This window comes from Trichoderma citrinoviride (genome assembly GCF_003025115.1).
Source record: "Trichoderma citrinoviride strain TUCIM 6016 unplaced genomic scaffold BBK36scaffold_1, whole genome shotgun sequence".
Classification (NCBI taxonomy): Eukaryota; Fungi; Ascomycota; class Sordariomycetes; order Hypocreales; family Hypocreaceae; genus Trichoderma; species Trichoderma citrinoviride.
The window spans coordinates 1,052,755-1,076,145 of record NW_020194709.1 but is presented as its reverse complement, the minus strand read 5'-3'; the positions used below and the strand labels follow the sequence as shown (position 1 = coordinate 1,076,145).

Here is a 23,391-nt window from a genome sequence, read left to right as displayed (position 1 = left end):
AAGCGAGAAGTTGGTGACGAACAGCCGCGCCTCAGTCGCCGGTGATCGAGTTGGTGTCTCTGGACGAGTGGGGAGAGCGCCGCCATCTTGGAACTATGGCGGACGTCAGACGGCGCTGCTAGCCGAAGTTCCGCCGAGATAGGAGCCCGAGAGACATGCTAGTACTTGGCCGGCAAGGCTGGCAAACGCCAACTTCAGAGTTCTACGTGACCAGCATGTGTGATGAGGCTGGACATTCACAATCATTCATCTCCTTGGAGTTTTTGCATTGTAAAAAAAGGGCAGGACGCTGAAAGTTTGAGTTTGGACGGCGTTTGGAGGCTTTGATCTCTTCTTTTCCCTCCACACCTTACTCTCTTCGAAATGGAGGCTTGCAGGTCGCCGGGCAACACAGCCACGTTGATGAAGCAGGCGATATATACTTTGCAAGTGGCTTTGAGTCGGGACTGTATTGATAGAGTATATGCCTAACGAAGGAATCGAGCTTTGTCTGTTGAATATGACACTTGAATCATTCAAAGATGGAACTTGGACGGCGAATGGATCTGATAACATGAAGGCTGGAGACAGGCAATTAGGTAATCAACGTCTGCAATACAGGAGCTAGGCCTGGCGCCTCTGCGTAAAGTTCAGAGTGAATAGTGAGGCATGGAACAAACTAAGGAGACAAAATAAGTCAAAGGACACCTACGAAGACGAAGAGAGAATATTACGAATATTTCCAGCAGCCTCACTGCTGGAAACGATCAACGCTACCAGCCCTGTGTACGTTCAGGTGCTGGAGTGCTCTAATATCCAGTACGGCGGTTCGCTGGGCTCCGCTACGGCGATGAGGTAATGCAGCCTGACGCACCTGCAGGCACTGGAGTGACAGGCTTGATAAGCCCGCTACTGCTTGCTCGGCAGCTCCCATGGGGCAGTGATCCGGTGGATTCCTTGTCGACATCGCATATGTTACCTTACCCCAAGCTCGCTGCATCTCCATCTGACCAACGCCTGCTGAACATCACCACAAATTCACCAATCCATCCTTCTCTTCTTTCTTTTTTTTTCTCTCACCAAGCAGAAGAAGAAATTACATAAAAGATAGTACATGATCATTTTGAAGCCATCCATTGCCCCATAGCTCCTCGTCTGCGTTTGTCGACCGAGGTACTTGCCGACGATGGCCGACACGGTAGACGATACGGGACAGCTGTCACCAAGTCAGCAAGACGCCCTACAGCAGTTCATGCAGTTTACAAATCAAGAAGCAAAGGATGCCATTCCGCTGCTGACACGGTCGCAATGGAACGTACAGGTACGCCTGAAGCTACAATCTTATTCTGATTGAACCATCGCTATCTTTTCGCTTGAGCCCTTGGTTCCTGGCCATCTTCAACGTCACTAACCACCCGCCGCAACGTCCAGATCGCCATCACCAAGTTCTTCGACGGCGAGACAGCCGACCCAGTTGCCGAGGCATTGGCCGCCCAGGAAGCTCCACGCTCAACCGCGCGCCACGAGAACCTGCAGGAGAGCTTTCTGGAGGTACCAGACCGACCGTCTGCGGCGAGCCGGCGAAACCGAACCGACGTCGCTCCCCGGATTGTGCCCTCTCCGCCCGTGGTCCACCGGACACCATGGGTTCTTGGCCTTCTGCTGACACCCTTCAGCTGGGGCTGGCGTGTGGCCTCGACACTTCTGCGCACGATTGGTTACATCCTAGCATTTCTGCCTGCGTCCATACGGCCGCGGGCTGTCACTACGGGGATTTCTACGGGGTTACGGAGTCCGAGCGGTCGACGGATGCTCATGCCGCGGGATGCGGCTGCTAGATTCCGCCGGGAGTTTGACGAAGAGTACGGAGCGAATGGCTTATCCTTCTTCGAGGGTGGCATAGCACAGGCCCACGACCTGGCCAAGAAGGACCTCAAATTCCTCCTTGTCCTGTTGTTATCCCCCGAACACGACGATACCGGACCATTCATCAGGAATACGCTGCTAGCCCCGGAGGTTGTTGAGTTCCTGAACGACCCAGCCAACAACATCATACTCTGGGGCGGTAACGTTTTGGACTCGGAGGCGTACCAGGCAGCTGCCGAATATGCTTGCACAAAGTATCCCTTCTCGGCCCTGGTGTGCCTGACCCCAAAGGAGGGCAGCACTCGCATGGGCATTGTCAAGCGACTGGTCGGCCCAATGCCTGCGTCGACGTACCTGTCGGAACTGCAAGCCGCCATGGAGAAATACGGCTCCGATCTGAACAGGGTACGAGCCGAAAGGGCTTCGCAGGAGCTGGCTCGTAGTCTACGCGACCAGCAAGATTCAGCCTATGAACGATCGCTGGCCATCGACAGAGAACGTGCGAGAGAGAGGAGGGAGGCTGCTGCTGCCGCGGCGGCGGCAGAGAAGCGCGCTGCGGAGGAGGCCCGAGCAGCTGCTGAGCGGGCCGAGAAACGCCGCCAGTGGAAATCATGGAAGGCCCCGAGAATCCTGCCCGAGCCCCCCGCAAGCGAGAGGAAGGTCGTACGGATTGCTCTCAAGATGCCTGAAGATCTTGGGGGAGAAAGAATCGTTCGGCGGTTCCCCCAAGACGCCCCCGTCGAAGAGCTGTACGCATTCGTTGAGTGCCAAGACATCTTACGCGGAGAGACCCTCGAGGAGGAAAAGGTGGAAAAGCCAGAGGGCTACGAACACAAGTACGAGTTCCGGATAGCGTCCACCCTTCCGCGGGTAGTGTACGAGCCGAGCACAAGCGCGACGTTGCTGGAAGCGATTGGCAAGTCTGGCAATCTCATTGTGGAAGATCTGTCAGATGACGAGGAAGACGACGAATGAAGAAGCATGATAAGAAGGATGATACTCATGAGATAGTATCTCTTCCTCTTCAATCTTCCCCCCTAACACAGGGGAACAAACGCAACTCAAGACGAGGCTCATAATACCTGGACATTGCGACTGCCGGGCCTATGATCTAAGGTTGCTCAGCCAGCATGTTTACGCAAATCGGCCTTTTTAACGACACTTGGCAGATGGGTCATGATGATTTTCTTGACCCACTGGCCCGCTTGTTTTCGATTTCTCGTTGTCCACTGGAAGACTGTCAAAGACTACAAAGACAAGGACTGGAAATGGCATGCGTGAGGTGTCAGATACGAAGCTGGGAGGCGAAACACAGCCCAACCTGTTTGCTGTCATCACCTTACTATCGAGAGACTGAGATGAGCGAGTGCCTTTCTACCTTGATTCACTTGTGCATACGTACAATAATACCAGGAGCGCTGATTACGCAGACTGTGAGGCTGTGCAGACATAGTTGCTTCAAATGGGACATGGCGGCCTCTAAGGCCAAAGGGACGGACGAAGGGGATGGCGTGGAAGCAGTTCTGGTTGTCGGTGGCTTTTCCCCTTGTAATCCTTAATTTCAACGATTGCACAGCTGACAGTGTGCTGTGGATGTGAAACTGAAAGCCACCAAGATGTTCTCTCCGCATTCTTATTGTTGTTAAGCTCGTGGGTGCCATGTTCTAGCAGATACTACCTACCTAGCTACTAAAGACTGCGGAGGACGCGGCGCATACCTCAACTAACTATCTAGGTAATAGAATAGAGTCGTCATCCAACCTCTTACTTTCCTCACTAGAGAGCCGTTGTGACAAGGCTTTGCTCAATGTTATGCTAGCCATCACGTGAAAGCACTTGCTCTCTCCATGCTCGACAAGCATGGAATCCGTTACCTCAGCTCAGCAACTCAAATGAAGTTGAAACTGATTCCATTGGGAGCTGTCCATTGGCCCGGTACCTAGGAATGACAGAATGACACCTCTTAGCCTAAGGTAGTGCAGCCAAGTATCGACGGGCTAGATCGACTGGCTGCCCCGGAAATTCCAGCTGCGCCGCATTCTATTACGCAGATTCAGCTGTCAGCTGGATGAATTCTCACAACATGGATGGATGTCGTGATGCTCCGATCAGCAGCTAGAGGTAGTAACAGTACCTACCAAATATAGTAACAAGCAACAGTCTTCATCGCTAAGGATGCTTCATTCTTACAATGAGCTCCAGACTCTCCTCGGATGACCAGGGCCAAGACGGAGCTTACGGAATACGTTGACGCTGCGCCAAGCATCTATAGTACTTGGACCCTTGCTCGATCATTGGTGGATGCCTCACATCGACGTTAGGCGGTTGTACCACCCAAGTTCAAGGGTCGTCAAATGGCTCTGGTACCCCGATTTTTTCTCTAGGAAACGGCCGGAAACGACGTCAAGCCGCATCTCCAGTCATCGTAGGGTTTGTTGGAGAAAAGAGGACCTCCTCCACTCCCCTCTGAGACAAGACCAGGCAGCTACAAGGGAGAGAGGAAGAGTAGCAGGCAGCCTGAAGGATCCGAGACGGGACAGGTTGAAACCACGTCTTCTGCGGGAAAAATTGGTAGCAAATAGTGATGCCAAAATCAAACAGAGGAGAGACGGACGCTTCCACGGCCTAACAAATAAGGACCCTGGTCCCCGTCTCCGCGTGATTGCATGACATCTCCGAAGGCTCTGGCCTCGGAATCTACAGGCATTCAAGCCACTTCTTCCCCAATAGGCAGTCTTGATAGCGCGAGCTGGAGACATAGCTGTTACAGCACAGGCTGCAGCCTACAGCGAACCAGGTTACAGCCTACCGATTTGCAACCCCCCAAAGCCTAAAAAAGCTCGAGACTGCAACCACCGAGGAACCTCGCCTCAAACCCCCCAGAAATCGCCAGACTCCTCCAATCTCCCGCTCCGTCTGCATGTTTCTGTTCTCCTCGACAACTTACTTACACGTATTAGAACTCTCTGCTAGCAGCTTCTTCACGTCTTACATCGAATGACGCCGGCAATAGCCCTCCGCCTGTGATATCCGCTCCCTCGTCCTCCGCCTCTGCGTCGACCTTCTTCCTCTTGGTGCCCCGCAACAGGCGCCCAACGCGCTTCCTCGACCTCGGCCTGTCGTCCGAGCTCCGCGACTTCGACCAACGGCGCCCAAATAGGAATCAGACGTCTCAAGATGAAGTCGATGAAGGGCCTCTCCGTGAACAAGATGCTGGGGAGCATCAGGAAACGGACAAGTAGGTGCTCTCTGTTTGATGTCCCCCGGTCCGAGCTAGCATAACACTCGATGGGCGCCAAGGCAGCGATGCGCTGCCCTCTGCCTTGTTCCCTCGACCCCAAGAAACATACGGGAGCTTCCAGAGGCTAACAATATTCTTCCTTACTTCTTCAGCGATAGGCAGCCCTGATCGTTCGGCAGCGACGACACCGGGAGAGACACCCGAAGTGACAGCCCATAACAGCGTGGTATGTGTCCGTCCCTGGCGCTGTCAACGGCGCAACGGCCTCGTCGGAAGGTCGCGCGCGCTTTTGGACTAACTGAGCCTCACTAGAAAGCATTTTGCGAATCTGGCGGAAACGCAAAGGTACGTGCTCCCCTACAAACAGCAAGAGTCTTGCTCGCTGCGCCCTGCATGCCGCCGAGGGACATATCGCTAACATAAGCCTTGTGCCTCTCCCGCGCAGAGCGAGGAAGTGCTCTTCCTCCCGCCGATTGTCGATGCAGCCGAGTCTTCGCCCACCGCCGCTGCCGAATGCGCGCGCATCATCCGGAAATACCTGGCCAAAGAGTACTCCTCGCGGCCGTCATGGCAGTACAACGCCATCATGCTGATGCGGATACTGGCCGACAACCCGGGCGAGACCTTTACCAGAAACTTCGAGACCAAGTTTGTGGACACGGCCCGGGCCTTGCTCAAGAGCACAAAAGACAACAGTGTGCGCCAGATTCTCATGGACACGCTCGACGACTTTGAGCGCTCCAAGTTCTACGACACGAACCTGACGCTCATCATCACCATGTGGCAAGAGGAGAAGGAGAAGGCGATCAAGCAGCATGGGGTATGCTCCTCCACAGTGATGGCAATTCGAGCTGAAAGAAATTACGGCCAGCTAACACGGAAGCGATAGGGTCGAGCACCTACACTGCCCCAGCGCCCTGCAGCCTCCTCGGCGCCCGGGTCCTTCAATGGACACTCACAAAACTACTTCTCTAGGCACCATAGCAATCACCGACTGCCCGAGCCCGTCGAGTTGACCAGCAGGCTGGAAGAAGCGCGGTCGTCGGCTAAGCTGCTAGAACAGCTTGTCATGAACTCGCCGCCCGTAGAGCTGCTCGAGAACGATCTGGTCAAGGAGTTTGCGAACCGCTGTCTGAGTGCCTCCAGGAGCATCCAGGGCTACATGTCGTCCACAGATCCCGCGCCGGACAACGATACCATGGAGAGCCTCATCGACACCAACGAGCAGCTGCAGACTGCGCTCAGCCAACACCAGCGCGCCGTGCTCAGCGCCCGCAAACAGCTGGGCCTCAACGAGCGGTCTGAGAACCCGTCGCCTGCCCCTGAACAGCAGTCGCTCCACGGCTCCGGCGGCTCCCGTGGAGCTCAGGGCTGGCAGGTCCCCGCTGCCGGGGCATCATCGTCCAACTCCAGCCCCGCGCCCTTCTCCAACGTCTCAAGTGGTAACGGAAAGGGCAAAGACACGGACTTGTACAGCTCTCCTTTCCAGCCTCCACCAATCGCCGGCCAGCCGTCAGACCCAGGCCGGGGCAGAGCGCCACCCCCTGAGCCGGAATCGCTGCCGGAGGACCCATTCCGTGACCCGCAGCCCGCTGGCTCGAGCCCCAACGGCCAGCTCACAGTCCCCGGGGACGAGCCCTTCCACCCGGGCTTTGGACTGAACAGCCATCGAGATGGTTCGTCCACACACGGTACTGCTGGATCGGGCGTCGCTTCTGAGGATCACTCGACACACAATGTGCAACCCGATTACCAAGTTTCAGACGACGAGGACCTCTATTCTTCTCCTCCAAAGAATAGCAAGGAACCCATGTATCGGTATTGATGCGGTTCATTGACGGCTTAGGAGGACAAACACTATAACTGAGGGACAGGTCATAGGATCCATGCTGTCGAATGGTGAATCGGGACAAGGAGGGATGCTCGGAACGGTAAATGGCTTTCAATGTTGTTTTCTGTTTCTTTCCATTTTGAGATCTCAACAGTGTCTCTTACCACTGGACATTGTTCGCCAACAGTATTTACGTTTGCCTTGTTTCAGACTACCCATTGCGTTTGTCATGTCCTTTTCATTTGACGGAATACCCATTTCGACCGTTGAGCGAAGATGCGAGCGATTCATGGCTCAGACAGAAATACACAACGTCTATTTTTATCTATGCAGATCAGAACGGCAACTCGCCGCCGAATCAACGCAGCGAGGAGCTGGCATGTCTGTATGTCCAGACCGTGATTACGAATGAGTACTTGGGGTTGTGGGAGATATCGCATGTGATAGGGTTCGATAAAGTATCCTTGAACTGACGCCACAAACGAAGGGCTATACACTCTCGGCTGCCCCAACAACTGTGATCGTATGAATACGCACCCATCCGGATAGGATCGAAGGGGTTTTGAAATGAGGGATGCAGTTCGGCAAGTTGGCTGTCTACGTATTCGGCTGTAGAGGCAAAGACAGAGAGCAGCAGGCCTGCTGATGATCGGGGTATGGCGTGGGATGGGAGGCGGCTGGCTCAGTGTTGAAAGACGGGTTTCAGAGATGAGGAACGATGAGAATATCCGCATGCTATCAGATGATTGAGACATATTTTGTTGAGTTCAATCATTTTTTGGAGCGCCTAGAGCGGGTGGATATTGAATGATGAAGAGCCTTGTAAGCCGCTCAGTTGCCACAGTACCCATGAAAGCCATCAGCAGACGTTAATAGCTATTTCGATTCTGTTGAGATATCCATCTTGAGACCCCTTGTTGGATGCTTTGGAAGAGACAAAACATGAAGAGAGGTCAAGCACACCTGAGGAAGCTAGTATCTAGATATGATTATTTCTTGGAGAACGGTGAGCCGAGCAAGATAATCGTGCATCGTCCCAATTTCGACCTCTCTATTCTCCCAGCGTTGTGGTTACAGGCAAACATTGCCGCAGCCTCAAATGGCATTCCCGGGAGGTTTCGACACGGAGAAGTCTGTAGCCGCCATTCACGTAATGGGCTCAGCTAAATGCCACGTTTCCTTGCTTCGAACTCCTTTTCTGAGGCTTCCCAAAGCCCAAGAGTAGACCTTGAGGCAGATACTCACTGATCAAGGGAAATGCTTCCGAGTCCGTAGCTCCATCAAATCAGGTAAAGTCAGGCATAGAGCCCAGAACTCAATTTCGAACTTGGAGGCTTTGAGGTTATACTTTGTGCTAGCGAAGGGGCACCAGCTACAATGCCTACTGACCGAGTCTTCCCTCTGTTTTTCTTACCTTCTTCATTCCCTTTCTTTTCTCTTTCCCTTTTGTGCGTCTGTTCATTTGTTTTTTTGCCAACTTTGCCTTTCCCTCCTATATAACTGGGTGTGGCCCTGGGCATAGCCGAGCGTGATCCCTTTCACTTCTCCAGCCTCATCCACCTGCCAACTTTTCCATGGGAGTTTCAAGCCAGTTGTGCGTATTATACTGTTCTTATCATGTTTGTCCGGTACCTCTTTGCCGCGGCCGCCATGGCGATGCCGACTTTTGCCTTGGCAATCACACGAGACGCAGCGAATTCCAGCGACCTCAGATGCGGCGCTGCAGTCAGTCCCGACTTCATGGCGCTGTCCAAACGACTTGCACAGGAAGAGGCCGGTGAATCGATGCTAGGCCTGAGATCTGTCGAAAAGATCAAGGTTGATGTGTATATACACATCGTCGCAGGATCGCAGGATGACACAGCAGGGAATTTCAGCGTACGTCGCAGTCTCCTCCGTCCCTCAGACTCCTGGTTCTAAGCTCGATCCCGTCTCTCTTCGCGTGTTTGACCTAACAAAGAGACATCGAGTAGGACGACGTCGTTCAAAAGCAGGTTGCAGTCCTCAGTGCCGACTATGCACCGGCCGGCATATTCTTCAGCTTAAAGAACGTCGATCGAACCAGCAACGCCGAATGGGCGAACGGTACTGATCTTCACGGCATGTGGAATCAGCTTCGCAAAGGCAACTATGGAGACCTAAACCTCTACTTTATTCCCACACTCCCATATTATGGCTTCTGCTCGATGCCAGCAGCGGGCGACGACCTCGTGGACGGCATCTGGGAAGATGGCTGTACGATCCGCTCGGATACTGTCCCTGGCGGCAGTGCAGTCAACTATAACCTGGGCAGGACAGTGACGCATGAGGTCGGGCACTGGTTCGGGCTATGGCACACTTTCCAAGGGGGTTGCGATGGCGACGGCGACTTTGTTGGCGATACGCCTGCGCAAGCGGTTGCGTCAACAGGATGCCCCCCGGACGGGCAAGATTCCTGTCCTAACCAACCAGGCTCGGATGCCATTCACAACTTTATGGATTATTCATGGGAGTAAGTTGGGAGCAAGGCGTTTTCTGCTCAAGTATTCGGGATGTTATGTCTGGTTTTCTGCCCATATACTAATGGTGCCCGGCAGTGCCTGCTATAGAGAGTTCACACCCGGCCAGATCAATCGGATGAGGAAAGTCTGGTACGCATATCGAGCATGAGGGGCGCGGTGAGACGAGAGAAGGAGAGCCTTGGGAACAGGCTTGTGTTATTTTGGCAGAAGAGCATATCTGATGCTCGAGAAACGGGTCTGATATTGCCACGAATGGATGTTGAATCTGCGAAGAGACGGTTCCAGGATATTGATGCGACGGTAATTTGGAAAAGGATAAGCAAGAGTGTTTTTAGCTTCAAGGAGAGGAGTCTAATGGAAAGGAGTTCGATGCAAAGAAGACAGTACCAGTTCGTTCACGAAAGAAAACATCAAAGCAACGAACCCGACCGCTCTCGTCTGGGAGTCCCCATTCGCTGTCCATTTTCTTTGTGCTGCCCACCGGCAATCCATGAGCCTCATCAACGGGGTTCCTGGAGGCTTGAGCCATAATCACCGAACACTAAGAGCGAACAAACAAAAATTCTTATCCTTCTCTCATGTTACCGTCCAAAATAACAAGGAGAGTGTCAGTAATGTTCGTTCATGTCCATGTTCAGGAGGTTCGCTGCGTTGTCTTTCAAACTGCCAGGCGGTGACACGCACCTGGAGTTTCCGGGGAGCATGCCCTAAAACACCATACCAAGGCCAAGTCCTTTACTGATTCCTTTGTCTTGCAAACATTACTTCAGTCTTTTATCAGATTTGTTTGCCAGCTGAGTTATATTTTTTTTCTCTTCCTCGGTTGTTATAATACGGTAAGTTCATTCACATAGCCTCTCCTATTGACCGACTTTGAATGTTGATGCTAGATAGGTCGACCTCGCATACGAAGAGCACAATTTCCCTTACCATCTCCTTCATCCATACGATATCCTTCGATTTCCGAGAATAAATCTTACAATATGCGAAAACAATCAGACGAACAGCTCGGTATCCTAGAAGAGTTGGAACTTGTGCATGGGATGCATCAGATGATCCTGCAGCTACTGCAAGACTTGGGCTTCTCGCCGCCAGATGAAGGCCATCAAATTCCAGAGACGGATGCCTCGGGAGCAGACGCTCTCTATGATGAGAGAAGAGCCGACATCTACAAGGGCTTCCAGGACGTCGTTGCAGAAAAGGAGAAGCTGGAGGTGCGGATCGCCTCTCTGAAGAAGGAGGACGTCCAACGGCGGGGACAACAGTCGGGTGTGCAAAAGAAGACGATTCAGGCTCGCAAGGCTCGCAGAAAGGGTAATAAATGGACCAAGGCAAAGAGATCTTGATATTTCTCTTCTACTCTTGCTCCCTGATGAAGTTTCCACAGTGGTTTTGGCAGGCGTTATGGATCGGGTTCGACGAGACTGGAGAACTACCCCTTTGTGCCTGGGATTTGTTATCATAGTGGGTGGTCTTTGGGGCCATGGCTTGCTGGGAACACGGAACGCATGTTGTCCTGGCATTGAGAGAAGCTTCTACAGCTCTGTAATGTAGGGCTACCTACCAAATGGGAGAAAAGGTGCAATCCGAAAACCGCACATAGAGCAATTCTCCAAGAACAGAGGCATAATGGCGATACAGGCGCTGGGCCATAATGGCAGTATCTACTCTATATCTCTCAAAAAGATACTAATTGAAAAATAATTCTTGTCGTATCAGAAGTGCCATCCTTTGACAATAGATGCAGCTGTTCGAAGCCCCTGGGGCCGGCCCCCACGTGATGCCATATGATTATTGCCATTCGACAGCTGCCTGCTGCTCCCTCTACTCTCTCTACTCCCTTCAATCTTTCAATCATCTACAGTGCCATCAACCGGAGTTTTGTGTCTTGCATCGTCATCTACGGAAAAGCACCGATCGTCCACTACCACTCTCGACCCAACTTTGTTCCTTCTCGCACCTTTGTACAACTTCGTCTCCGGGAGTCAGGATGCCTCACGTGTTGGTCGAGTTTGTGAACGAGTTTCTTGTTCAACTTCCGCGTGCTTGGCGTGAAGTAAGTCGGCTGACACTTTGAAAATCAAACCAACGCATGGCTGACATGAAACAAGAATGCTAACTGGGGCTTGTTCAAGCTCCAGTTTCTGGCCGTCTACGTCCTTGTCGTAGGCCTTCACGAGGCCACTTGCCTTTTTGTAAGGTCTCCCCAGGTTTTGGCTGCAGCAAGCTCTGCCTCTCCATCTTTTTCTTTTTCTATCTACTTCTTCAAGATAAGCATAAACTGCCGACTGACGCTTCATGGCTACAGGGCTGTATAGTCCCTTCGACCACCGCTGATGTCGCCTGCTTGATTGCCAAGGTGGCATTCGAGGAACTGCTCCTGGTCCTTTTTTCCTTTCCTTTCATCTAAGCTCTCGACTTTCCGAGGCGGATATTAACGTCGATGCTGAACGCCCCGAAAATGCGGGTAGCTTACCACGACGGTTATGATCAATGACGATGGTCAATACTTTTGGTTCCGCGTGCGCAATGCGCCTGGTTTACAGGCTGCCAAGGGCACACTGAAAGAATACTTGTTCACTGCCAGCAAAGCAGCTGGGAGGAGGTCACAATTTCCGACAAGGAAACGGATTCTGTTATATCGAGGGCACCTTGATGGATTTCAGAAGATGACAGAGGTTGCCACCTACTGCCAGGATATCTCGGTCATGTTGATTAAGATACCTATTTCCTCCCAGAGTTTCTGACCTCTTTCCAAAGAAGCATATCTCGACAGCTCTACTGCATCAGAATTATCTCCTGGCGTCCTCGCACCTGTTGATCGTAGTATCCTCCTTGCCTGCTACTAAGTCGACGGCCCAACTTCTTACAGTTAGCCCGTCATCACTAAGAAGCCCAGCCTGTGGCCCATTGGTTCGAATGCCGCCAGATTCCCCCCTTTCGAGCGTTAACCAAAGGGACGAGCCGTCATTAGCGGGACATTAAACACATCAACATGGTTCCAGACACAATTCGACATCATTTGCCTTGACAGCATCGTAGACGACGATGTAGAGATCAGGCATATTCGCACGAAAAAGGGGCCCAACTCTGTTACATACGTCCACTGCTGGGGGGAATTCCACAGATAGATGAAGCAGGTTTCCCTGCTTATTGTATTTTGGCCATTTTCGTCACAGTTGCGGTGAATGTGATGGCAGCCGCGCCCCGTTCCTTTGGCAACTGCTTCCAGCTGTCTCCTGCCTTGCCTGCTGGCTTCGTAGCGAAAACACACGCAAAAAAGAAGCGAGAAAATCGAGGTCAAGCAAAAAATCATCCATCCGTCTTTGAAATTTCACTCCCAGCACCAACTTTTTTCTCTTCAAGCATCGTTACCCCTGCACGCTCAACAACTCAACCAGCATCCTGTTGCTCGTCCCTATGCAGATTTCCGGTATCCCTAGAAGAGCGTCACAGCAGAACAAGGCTTGATTTTTTCCCTTGGCTGATTCTCAGGTAACGCATTACCACAAGAGTCTCTCCTTTCCTGTGATGACTTCTTCCTGACCTTTGGCCAATGCCCGTTCTGTAGTGATTCCTGTGGCAGACCCTCTCGATGGATGAGCCAGACCTTGACCTCCGCGAATTTCTCCTGGAGCTCCAAGGATTCCCTGACGATCTTCAGAGACTGGTCATTCTCATGATAGAAGATGTCGAGGACTGGATCCTTATAGCCTTAGCTCCTCCGCCTATTGAACAAATAGACTTGGAAATAGATGAAGACGAGGCAACCTCCCACCATCTGAGCAACGGTACAGATCCATGGGGCTATCCGCAAGACCACAAAGCCCGCGCCAGAGGTCGATGTCGATATCAATACCTCCAACAGCCGCCACCTCGACGAAGAAACCTATAAACAAGAGAGACTGATGTCACTTTCGTGCGTTGTAGCCAAGCAAATGGTACAGACACTCTGCGGCTGAGGCCGCCACTTGCGTTGCCGAATGTCCTGAGGCTTTCCCCTGAAGTCAGAAGTCACTCTACCTTGCGTAGGGAAAACTTTGTACAGAGTGCTTCCTAGAGAGAGAGCACCGGGTTCTAACTTGATCGAGATGTACAACTCGCCCCCTTTGGAGAGGCGTGCGTTACAATGGATGGGTGGATATGGCGATGTGTGGGCGGATGGATGGACTGGGGTGTCTCGATGAATGGATGGATGGGTGAAAACTCTTTTCCAGCTGCCTAGAAGTCAGAGAATGTATCTAAGACTGGTGATACAACTGCCTAGTACGTTGACTGGTCCAACACTACCTCTCCGTGATATGATGGATGAAGCATCCCGTGCTCACCTCACCTCAGCCCGTTGGCACCTCATCTGACCCTTTCCACGAGACTCGAGGAGGAGTGTTCTCTCCTTTCGTTTGACGCCAGGCGGCAGACAATGCTCCCAACCACAGCAGAGTCTTCTCTTCGAGAAGGAGGAGACAGAGTCATCCCCACGCTCGGGCACGCCGGCGTGAAACCTCCTTAGGTAGGTAAGGTAGTTTCACTTCTCTGCCTCCTCTTCCCCCTCCCCATCCCCATCCTCCTTACTCTTTCTTGTCCAAGTTCCCCCCTAGTTCATCATCGGTCGAAGGAGGCGCCCACGGGTCCCTTTGACCTCCTTACTCTCGGGTCTCGGGCCATTTCGGGCGGCGCCGTGGTCGAACAGGCCAAGGCCTCGGGGTGGCAGAGGGATTAGTAGAAGAAAAATGTCGGATAGGGCTCAAGACCTCCGTGTGGCGAAAGTATGAAGACGCCTCCTGAATCGGACTCTACTTCACAGTGCTGTTAGCTTATCATATGCCAGCCACAGTTGCGGATAGAACGCCGGAAGTGGAACACAAGGCAAGTGGAAAGCGAAGACAGAGGGATCCCGAGAGTAAAAACCGGCAACCATTTTAGTTTTCTCCTTCAAAGGTCGTGTTTTCAGGTAGGTAGCCAAAAGCGTCATCTGCATTCCAGCCGTAACCCCTGACAACTTGGCCCATACCAGGCACCGGATCCGGCAGAGTATCAATTATAACTGGCAAATTTGGTGACCAATTCTTTGTTCAGACACTCTTTTTCTTTTAATAAAGCAGTGTATGATTTGAGTAATCCATACCTATGTACTGTTCGTGACATTGATCCGGGAGCGCTGGCAAGTTATAGGAAGGCTTTGCGGCATCTGATGCCAATCACGAGAAGAAAAGCTCAGTAAAAGGGAGGCATAATATGCCAGTCGGCTATTTGTTTGAACTCACTCGCCAACAGTAATTACAGGAATCAAAGAAGCAAAATCCGTTTTGGCAGAAAAATAACAAACAAGATTGTATATTGAATGCCCCTGAAAGCAAAGGAGCACCAGCTTCAGTTGGGCAGACTTCTGATATTGCACTGTTGAGAAGGCAGGTGTCACGCAAACCGTCACTGCCTTGCTTACTGCGACAATGTATACAGCAGGCAACTGCAATCGCATCATATCGCTTTCTCCTGGATCCAGGGGTTTGGGTAGGTGCATTTGATGAGAAGGAGCAACTGCCCAGGATGCCAATCTGTACTTTACAGCCTGCTCCCGCTTCAGTTTCACCTCTCTCCATGATTCTTTCTCTTTTGAGCTTGATACTTTGTGTCTCTTCCCGTCTCTCTCCTTTTTTCTGCTTATTTCCTACAAAGCATTTTCACCTCTTACAGCGCGATGATCGCAGACAATGAGAGACACGACACTGCTTTTTTTTCCTCCATACTACTCCTAGTGTTCAGCACGGTGGCTTGAAGTGCTGCCATTCTGAAACTGTCCTGGTTTGTCTCAGTCACGTCAAGTTCCAGCTAGGTACAGTACCTCTTACCCGACTGCCACCACCACACGCCATCAAGCCACAAGTTCCCCAGAAACAGGTCTCCTCTTGCTGTGTCGCTTCGCCCTCCCTCCGCGTCGCTACCTCATATCACCGAACTTCTGAGCGACTTTGATGATACTTACTATCCTGTAGGCAAATGTTCGCGTATGAAGTTACTGCAAGGTACAAATCGTGCCTCTTCCCTTCGCCTACCTGAGAGCCAAGACGAGGATATTCAGCCTCTCAAGCCGCCACTGGGCTCCCGCCTCGCCCTTTGCCCCCGGGCCGCGTTTCCTCGAGTGTCCGCAAGATAAGACACCAGGCCTGCAGAGCGACTCGTACGGGTACGACCATTGTCATACGGCCATTGTTGCTCAAACATCTTGACTTGTCTGCCGCCTTCTCCCGAGTGTTCGCGATGGAATCTTCCGAGAACGGCGGACAGAAACGTCACCACCCAGTCCACTCAACCCACCCAGTCCGGACGAGAACTTGGTCTAGCCGGTGGGCTAGTGGAACGGGGTAACAAGCAGTACGTGCTTTCTCTCGAGGCCACGAGAAGATGCTGGAGCACTAACTCAAATCAAGGGGATGAGAGAAAATTCACAAACAGACACGCCCGTTCGTCAGCCGCCAGCCACTGCTTCCACTCCCCGAAGATGGCTCTTCTCTTGGTCTCTCTCATAAGCTCCTTGGACGATGCTTCGGCAAATATGGCCAGCAAATCAAAGACGCCAGCATCCGACTGATGGCGCGCTTGAAGCTCGCGGCCACAAGAACCCGTTCCGCTGCCGCCGGCGACGAACTCTATTGCCTCAGCAAGTTCCACCCGTCTCGTGCGCTGCCTGTCAAGCGTCGGTCCGCCTGGGTGAGGCGGCGAGGCCCTAACGTCGTACTGGGACCCTCCTTGCTCTTGACCGAAGACTGGGCCGTCGTTGTGCTGACTCGCCTCGAGAAGAAGGGAGAACTGTGCGCGTCAGTCGTCACCCCCCTATTGTCTCTATTGAAGCCTACTAGATCCAACAAGGACGCCCTCTTCCCGACCTAGGAGACGGAATTCATCCTGGTGACAAGATGAACTGGTGCGGCGTCATCTTTGTCGCTTCTGCTCACCTCACCAGCAGGATGACCCTCATTTCCTCGCACCAGGATGTGCTAAGTCTTGATCTTGCCACAGCCAAGTGAGCATTTCGGAAAGAGCACAATAGGAGCCTGTCGTCGTGCTTGCTTCAAGGGAAGGGGGGGCGGTCAACTCGCGTGAATGAAGCGCAAACCAAGCTGTTCTCCAAGAGAGTTAACTTGCGGTGCTCGGTACTGCTGCTTTTGCTCACCCTCCGGAGGTCCGCATCCGCTCCTAGGCATGCTGTCTGCTTGTGCTCCTTGTCTCGTCGCCGCCACCGGCGCTGTTACTAGTTCGCGAGCGGCTGCTTCGATCCCAGGTTCTCCCTGCTGCCTTCAACTGGTCTCCCACCTCCCACCCTTCGACTCCGTCGTACCATTGCACTGACTGGCTGGGCGACTAACCGAGTACAATTCTCTTTAGCCTTGGCTCCTCGACCTCGTCACAGTACTAAGGACAGCCAACAAGACGTTAGAAAATCAAACTCAAGTCCTTGGCGACACCGTCAGCATCAGGCCTCCTTGTTCTCTTTTCAAATACCTATACTGTGAAGCCGCTAGGGGCAGGCAGTCAGTCTTTGGTCCGTACTGGACTCAGCTCTGCTGCCACGCTCCCACTTGTCCTTCAGCACGTCGTCAGAGGGATGGTCTGAATTTCCTCGGCGGAGATCATTGCCTACAGCTCGTTCAGCCTCCGTAAACTGATGATCGATTTCGACTCCAGGTATCAGGCTCCTCGCCTAGGTACACATCATGTATCCTAGAGCCAGCTACTAGCCTTCTCACATCCATTTTTCACTCATTGGAGCAGAAAACGGCGAGGCGATCCGACCGGTGCCGCGGGATCAAAGTCTCTAGCTCCAGAGCCGTCAAGGCCTGCTGCAATGGGCCGCCCGCTACAGCTTAGCACATCTAGCTAAGACCACTGTCCGTCTTCCTGAGCTCTCTGGTCTCGGATGACATCTTCAGCGGTCATCTTTCAAAGCCGTTGCACGTCGAAAGGCCATGTTTTCCCTTCCGTGCAGTTTGCTGGCGACCAGATTCACAGCTGGGGAGCGTTCGGATGAGGGCAGTGTCCATGCCACCGCTGCCAATCACAGTAGGTCTCTCTGGTGTCAGAGGAGGAGATGGAAAAAATTCTCGACAACCCCTCCCTCCCTGTCTTTGCTAGCAAACGAGACAGGGACCAGCCTTCTTTCTACACGCATTGAGAACACCAAGAACCCCTTTACCTCGTCTGATTCGATCACCAGGTCTGCAGAAGGACGAGGACTAGTCAAGAAAAGCCCCAGGGCCCCCTCATTGTGTCCAGCCGTCTACTACATACTGTCATATCTCCCATTCAATATCTATCAATGGCCCCGTACGTGCGGACGAGGTGTATGCATGCGCACTCAGCCTACTTCTACCTGTATCCATGAAGCAGTGCGGAGCACGTACTTGCAGATGGTTGCAGACCGACATTCTGTGTTTGCCCCAGCCGCTGCGTGCCAATGGGCTATGCCAGAAGATCACCTGCCACCTTGGAGTCAGTCTGGTCCTCTCTCACACTTTGACACACTCACTCACTCTTCTCTCCCTCGCTCTTCTTCTTCCTCCTACTCCCCTACTTCATCAATCTCTACCAAAGAGCAGCAACCATGGTCAAAGCAAGAGACGTGATAACAAAGGGCCTCAACGCTGGCCCATGCTGCCACGTGACGATGATGATGTGACGGGTGACGAGAAGTTGCTGCGGCCTGAGTTTGTGCCTTCTCGCCCATTCCTTGCATTTTCAGGGGGGAAGCCACAGCCAGAGAAGAGCGAGTGGGCGGGAGGGGCCCCTTTCACACAGAGTACTGTACAGTACAAGTACACAAGCTGGAGAGAGAGTGAAGAGAGGGCGGGGCGGTTATCCGTCTAGTCTCCATTTCCTTCCTGTTAGTGCCTCTGACCTTGGCATGGGGGCGTGTAGCAACGAAGCATGTCCGCAGTCGAACGGCGGCGGGCAGGTACAGGTAGTAAGCGGACACACGATTCGTCCCTTACCAAGAGCGGCGAGGCGACGCCGCATCAGGACAAACCTGCTTCCGCTAGGGGCACAAGGCCAACATGGATGGACAGGTCCGGGACAGACAATACGTGTCGACCAGCCTCGCCGCATCCTCCTTGTCCAACCACCCATCCACCATCCAACAGCCACCCAGACACATCGCCATCGCAGGCCACATGTGGCCGATGCTTTGACGAGGCACGGTAGTAGCCTTCACATGGCACTCTGTTCATTGAATTCCAGGTGAAATCAACTGATGTCTTGTTTATCACGCACTACCTTATAGGACAGAAATCAAAACCTCGAAAAGACAAAAGTACCCTCCCTTTTGGCCAGCCCCCTGCCGCCCGAGATAGCTTCATCCAAGCCCGTTCCGAACCGTATAATCCACCAAACCCGTCAGCCAAGTCCGAGGCTCCTTTTTAAACGTTGACCCAACAAAGGAATTTTGCCAACCTCCTTCCCAGTGAGCCACATTTACCATGCTGCCGTCGTCCTCGTGCCCGTCTCGGTCGACTACCCAGATCTTGATGCCAACCGACGTAGAAATGAAGTGTTTTATTATCACGTCCTGCAAATGCACAGGGACAACGGGGGCGAAGAAAAAGCAGAAAAAAAGAGAACAAACTGGAAAGCCAAGAGGAGGAAATCAAAAAAAAAAAAAAAACATCGTATCATCGCGTAATTCAGTCCCCAATCGTTTCAAACATGGTGGTGCCGTGAGGCCAATCCGTCTTATCTGGTAAAATAGTAAAGGAAATCAAGGAACCGCGGGAAAAATGCCGCCCTAAGAAGAGAGAAAGGTGAAAGAAGCAGAAATCAGAGAAGAAAAGAAGAATGGACGAGGAATAAAGTAAAAGTAAGCCATCGATGGAACTTGAGAGAACTCCAGGATCTCCCACTCTCCTTTTCTATCTTCGAAGAAAGTGTATAATAACGTATGACGTGCAGCGGAAAGACATGGAGCTCAGCTCTCCTCTCTCCCAATTTTTTCTCTCTTTTCTCTCCATTTTCCCATGTTTTTTTAATTGGATGGCGTTTTTTGTATTTCTTTTTTCTCTCGATGAGAAAGGAGGAAGCAAAGGTGATGTTGCACATATGGCAGCAATTGGCCCCCAGGATTCGGCTTTTGTGCTCTTCCATCTTCCTTCCTTTTGCCACTTGCCGGGCATCATGGACCCCCAACAGCCAACGATTCCTCTTTAACGAGAGGACTCTCTTTGGCTCTGGCTAGAACCGGTGTCTCGAGGTCGGTTGAGGCGCTCAATCATCGTTTTGTCGATGTCGTTCTTGTCCACGAGATTGCTAAGACTCATGATGGAGTTTGACTGCTGCGACTGGCCGGTTGGGGGGCCCGATCGTGCGGGCGTTGATGACCCGCTTGATCCATTTTGCTGTGTGATGGGGGAGCGCCCATCGGCAGTGCCAACACTGGAGGGGTGCGGTAGAGCTGGGTTTCGGGGGCTGTGTCTGGCAGCAGGCCCCGAGTAACGCGAGTAGCTGAAGCTGCCGGGGCTGCTATTGTTAGAAAGCTCGGCAGGAGATCTTCGCCGGTGATCATCCTCCGGCCCGCCAGCTCGAGGAGGAGGCAGCCTATATGCGTCATCCAGATCTTGTGATGACCTGCGGCGTCTTCGTCCTGCCGTCTGATCATCTCCCCTTAGCTCCCCTCTCAAATCCGCTCTCGGATCTCCCCTCGGATCCCCCCTCAGGTCACCGTAGGAGGAATATGAATCCGTGGGCGATTGGCCCTGCGGATGATAATAAGCCCCGGGTGGTGGGTGCGGCGGACCTGCCGGCGGAGGATAAGGGTGAGAAGGATGTTGCGGGTGGTGTTGCGGGTGGTGCGGGTGCGGGTGCGGGTGAGGGTGAGGCACGGCGCTCGGGGCCAGAGGCTGGCCATAGGCTCCGAATAACTGCGTCCCGGGCGGCACGCCTCCGGGGACGGCCGAGACGGGGATAAACGCTGTGGAACTTGACGAGCTGACGGGTTGGAAGATGCATTCCTGGTTCATGCGAGCGCAATTCTGACACTTGCCGCCGGGAGCGTTCTGGTGGCCGCTGCAGCGAATCTGGAGAGCGCAAGGGGGCACGGATTAGCTACTGGCAGATCATAGCAGGCAGGCTGACATTAACGAACACACAAGGGCTGTTCCACAATGAGCGACAAACCTTTCGTTTTCTGCAATACCTGCAGGCAATGGAAGTCCGCTGTCTGGGAGCTTCCCTAGGGCGCTCCATGCCCGGCTGACCATAGTCCTGTGCGTAGCCCGGAGGAGGGCGCGCGTAATCGTGAGCATAACCGTTATGGTGGCCTTGCGGGAGCCCTCGGTAGTAATAGTCTGTGGAGTACTGGTCATGATAGGCCGGGTGGGGGGGAGGAGGACGGCGGTCGTCGTAATATGCACCTCGCGGCTCGGGCGGAGGGTATGCAGACCGCGGGTCCGACTGAGGCTGCAGCGGCGGGAGGTATGCGGCTGGCTGCTGTTGGCTTCCGGGGGGTGGAGGATAGCCATTGACGGCATTCGGAGACGCATATCGCGGGTCGCTCACGTAGCCTCGGCCTGCTGGAAGAGGGGGGCCGTAGCCGCTGGGCCGGGAGTCGTGGATGGACGGCAAGGTGACTGAGGTTGCCATGGTGGTTCGAGAATGGGCACTGCTCTCGGGATTCGAAGGGGGTGCGTCCCGTGGAGGGAGGTGGTGGTAGTACGAAGGCACAGGTTGGTGTTGCTTGATATCCTCGGGCCGTTGGTGCTGAGGATACTCCTGGCGATGTCGATCCTCTGCCATGCTCTGCAGCAAAGGATATGAGAGATGGCGGGACAGGTGGAGTGTGCCGCCCTTTACCAGGTGAGTCGAATGATCCCAAAACCTCCAACCAATTCCCAATTGCTGGTGAGGAAGCGAAGGAGCATCTGGCGGGCCCGAATGATCGATGCGAGGCGCCGAGAAACGACGATGCTTGGGCTTCCGACACCACAGCGACCTCGAGACGTTGGCGTATGCGAAGGGTTGAGGTAGAGTGAGATGAGATGCAAGAAAGAGAACGAACTGCTTCTCGAGTTTGCAGGGAAGAAACGTGAACAAGTAGAAAGAAGGGAGAGCGGAGGCCGAATCGAGAAGAAAAGATACTCGCGGTTCGACTTGTCTACCTTTGGGGCTGCAAAGGGCGCCTTCGGCTTGGTTGCAGACAGAAGATGTGGTGGCAGCGGCTGGAGGTGGCTGCAGTGGCTATATGTGCAAAGATGCAGGCGCCCCCCGGAGAACGCCACGCTAGAAGCGAAGAGACGGACAAGAGAAGACGAGACACACGGCAATGGGGCTAGCCGGCGGCGGGACAGGGCCTGCTTGGTTGTTTGTCTCGCCGTAGCTGCGTGGCTGGCCGTAGACGAGGGCTGGATCTCGCAGTCGAAAAGGGCGAGCAGGGGAAGAGAGAAAGAGAAGACGGAGACGGAGACGGAGGGTACGGGAAGATGTGGAAGGGGAAAGAAGAAGAATTCAAAAAGGGCTGGGCTGGCCCCGAGACGGCTCCAATCCTCTGTGCAGCAGAAGTCGAGTCGAGTCGAGTTGGAGAGGAAGGGTTTTTGGTGGGGTGCATGAGGTGAAGGAGGGGGGGACGAGATAAATGAGGACGCAGGAAAAAAGACGAGACGGCGGCGAGCGGGAATGTAAAGGCGGGCGGATGGGCCGGTGTCGTGCCGTTCCCAGCGCTGTGGCCCAGCTAAGGCAGGGCAAGACGCTAGAGCTAGGGGGCTAGTGGGTGCCCTCTAGCGCTTGTGCGTAGTGCGAGGACGGGGGGATTACAGGGCAAGTACCTTGGGGGAGTGCCTCCAGGTCGACGTGCTGGAGCCGCCTGTACTCGGGGGCATGTACCTGTACGAGTCGCCTCCGTGCAGTCTCCGCCGGTGCTAAGGCAAGGTCGGGTGGTTGAGCCCAAGAGCTGCCGGGTTGCTGGGTGGTCAGGTACTATAGTGCCCGGCGCTCGTAGCGCAGTCGTAGGTGCTCTTTTCCTTACAGTACCTTGGACGCAGTGGCAGTGGCAGTGGCAGCGGCCGTGGTCGCGGTCGTGGCGCCGCACCCCCGAAACAGAGTACCTGGGATGCCCTGGCGTGCAGAGTGCGGCTGCAAGTATCCCAAGGTACAATGGCGGTAGGGGGGCGTTTCTCTTGTCAGGCGTCGCCGTTCCGTGCGTTGCGCGCCGTCCCCGTACGCGGTACCCTGTGCGCAAACTCAGCTGCCCACACACCACCCGGTGCGTGAGAAGTGCCCGGGCTTTGATGCTGTTGGTTGCGTTGGATCCAAGCAAGGTAGGATGCGTATCTAGAAAGTATGCGTGCCGCAGGTGGGTGCTTGGGTGCGTGCTTGCGCGTGCGGGTGGAAGTTTATTGTGTCGATGCTCGTCGTCGTCGTCGTCTCTGGCTTTCCAAGCCGTTCTACTCTATGCTGCAGATGCCCACGTAGCAACGCAGAAAGGGCCGCAAGCTGCGATGACAACCCAATGCCCACTTGCCCCAGATTGAGGCGGACAATTGATGCCGCACAGAGACACTGGGGAAACAAAGTCTTGTGCGTCTTATGGATGTAGCCCGGCAGCTCGTCAGCTGCGTGCTCTACGAGTCGAACGCCGGAAGGAGATGGAGCACGATATCAGGCAGCTTCTGTTGAGACAAGATGGGAGGGGGGAGGGAGTGATGAAAGCCCGGGATAACAAATGCTCGGCTTTCAGCTGTGCTCGCTTGAACCTGGTCCTGTAGCAAACACGAATGCCTCGTCTGTCTCGTTGCCGCGTCTATTGGCGGTTTGGCCAAGGCGTGTTATTGGGAGTATCCCGGCGCAAGAGGTGTGTGTGTGTTTACCCGTTTGGAGCCAGGGAACGTGTGTCTCGAGATCAAGGTTTGTTCCACCGGGGAGTCGTCTTTGACTGTGGATGCGGGAACTGAGACCTGGGGCAACATATGTGTTAGACTTTTCTTCATTCTCTG

General features: G+C 53.6%; 6 protein-coding genes across 6 annotated transcripts; 4 read left to right on the top strand and 2 right to left on the bottom strand.

Annotated features, from left to right (window-relative positions):
• Nucleotides 1-1,165: 1,165 nt before the first annotated feature.
• BBK36DRAFT_1137082 (UBX-domain-containing protein) lies at nt 1,166-2,820 on the top strand (the record flags this gene model as incomplete). The annotated part of the gene is made up of 2 exons (XM_024893134.1): nt 1,166-1,300; nt 1,411-2,820. The coding sequence occupies 2 exons, from the start codon at nt 1,166-1,168 to the stop codon at nt 2,818-2,820; spliced, it is 1,545 nt and encodes a 514-aa protein (XP_024753732.1).
• Nucleotides 2,821-5,022: 2,202 nt separating this feature from the next.
• On the top strand, nt 5,023-6,911 carry BBK36DRAFT_1174177 (hypothetical protein; the record flags this gene model as incomplete). The annotated part of the gene is made up of 4 exons (XM_024895909.1): nt 5,023-5,083; nt 5,403-5,431; nt 5,532-5,906; nt 5,976-6,911. 4 exons carry the CDS (start codon nt 5,023-5,025, stop codon nt 6,909-6,911), a joined length of 1,401 nt encoding a protein of 466 aa, XP_024753731.1.
• A 1,662-nt stretch (nt 6,912-8,573) lies between these two features.
• On the top strand, nt 8,574-9,566 carry BBK36DRAFT_1107841 (zincin; the record flags this gene model as incomplete). The annotated part of the gene is made up of 3 exons (XM_024889302.1): nt 8,574-8,795; nt 8,891-9,408; nt 9,494-9,566. The coding sequence occupies 3 exons, from the start codon at nt 8,574-8,576 to the stop codon at nt 9,564-9,566; spliced, it is 813 nt and encodes a 270-aa protein (XP_024753730.1).
• An 835-nt stretch (nt 9,567-10,401) lies between these two features.
• On the top strand, nt 10,402-10,764 carry BBK36DRAFT_1155216 (hypothetical protein; the record flags this gene model as incomplete). The annotated part of the gene is made up of 1 exon (XM_024893809.1): nt 10,402-10,764. One exon carries the CDS (start codon nt 10,402-10,404, stop codon nt 10,762-10,764), a length of 363 nt encoding a protein of 120 aa, XP_024753729.1.
• Nucleotides 10,765-15,170: 4,406 nt separating this feature from the next.
• On the bottom strand, nt 15,171-16,394 carry BBK36DRAFT_1137078 (hypothetical protein; the record flags this gene model as incomplete). The annotated part of the gene is made up of 7 exons (XM_024893133.1): nt 15,171-15,212; nt 15,402-15,405; nt 15,472-15,552; nt 15,734-15,767; nt 15,874-16,122; nt 16,155-16,225; nt 16,372-16,394. 7 exons carry the CDS (start codon nt 16,392-16,394, stop codon nt 15,171-15,173), a joined length of 504 nt encoding a protein of 167 aa, XP_024753728.1.
• A 3,208-nt stretch (nt 16,395-19,602) lies between these two features.
• Nucleotides 19,603-21,206, bottom strand: BBK36DRAFT_1174165 (hypothetical protein). The gene is made up of 2 exons (XM_024895908.1): nt 20,582-21,206; nt 19,603-20,481 (listed from the first exon to the last, which is right to left on the bottom strand). The coding sequence occupies exons 1-2, from the start codon at nt 21,197-21,199 to the stop codon at nt 19,612-19,614; spliced, it is 1,488 nt and encodes a 495-aa protein (XP_024753727.1). The 5' UTR covers nt 21,200-21,206; the 3' UTR covers nt 19,603-19,611.
• Between the last annotated feature and the right edge of the window lie 2,185 nt (nt 21,207-23,391).

What these genes read in the sequence shown, in the direction of transcription:
- BBK36DRAFT_1174165 (XM_024895908.1), bottom strand. Translation starts at nt 21,199, where the DNA reads ATGGCAGAGGATCGACATCGCCAGGAGTATCCTCAGCACCAACGGCCC. An exon ending in GGTATTGCAGAAAACGAAAG is followed by an intron (nt 20,482 to 20,581) that starts GTTTGTCGCTCA and finishes TGCGCTCTCCAG; the next exon opens with ATTCGCTGCAGCGGCCACCA.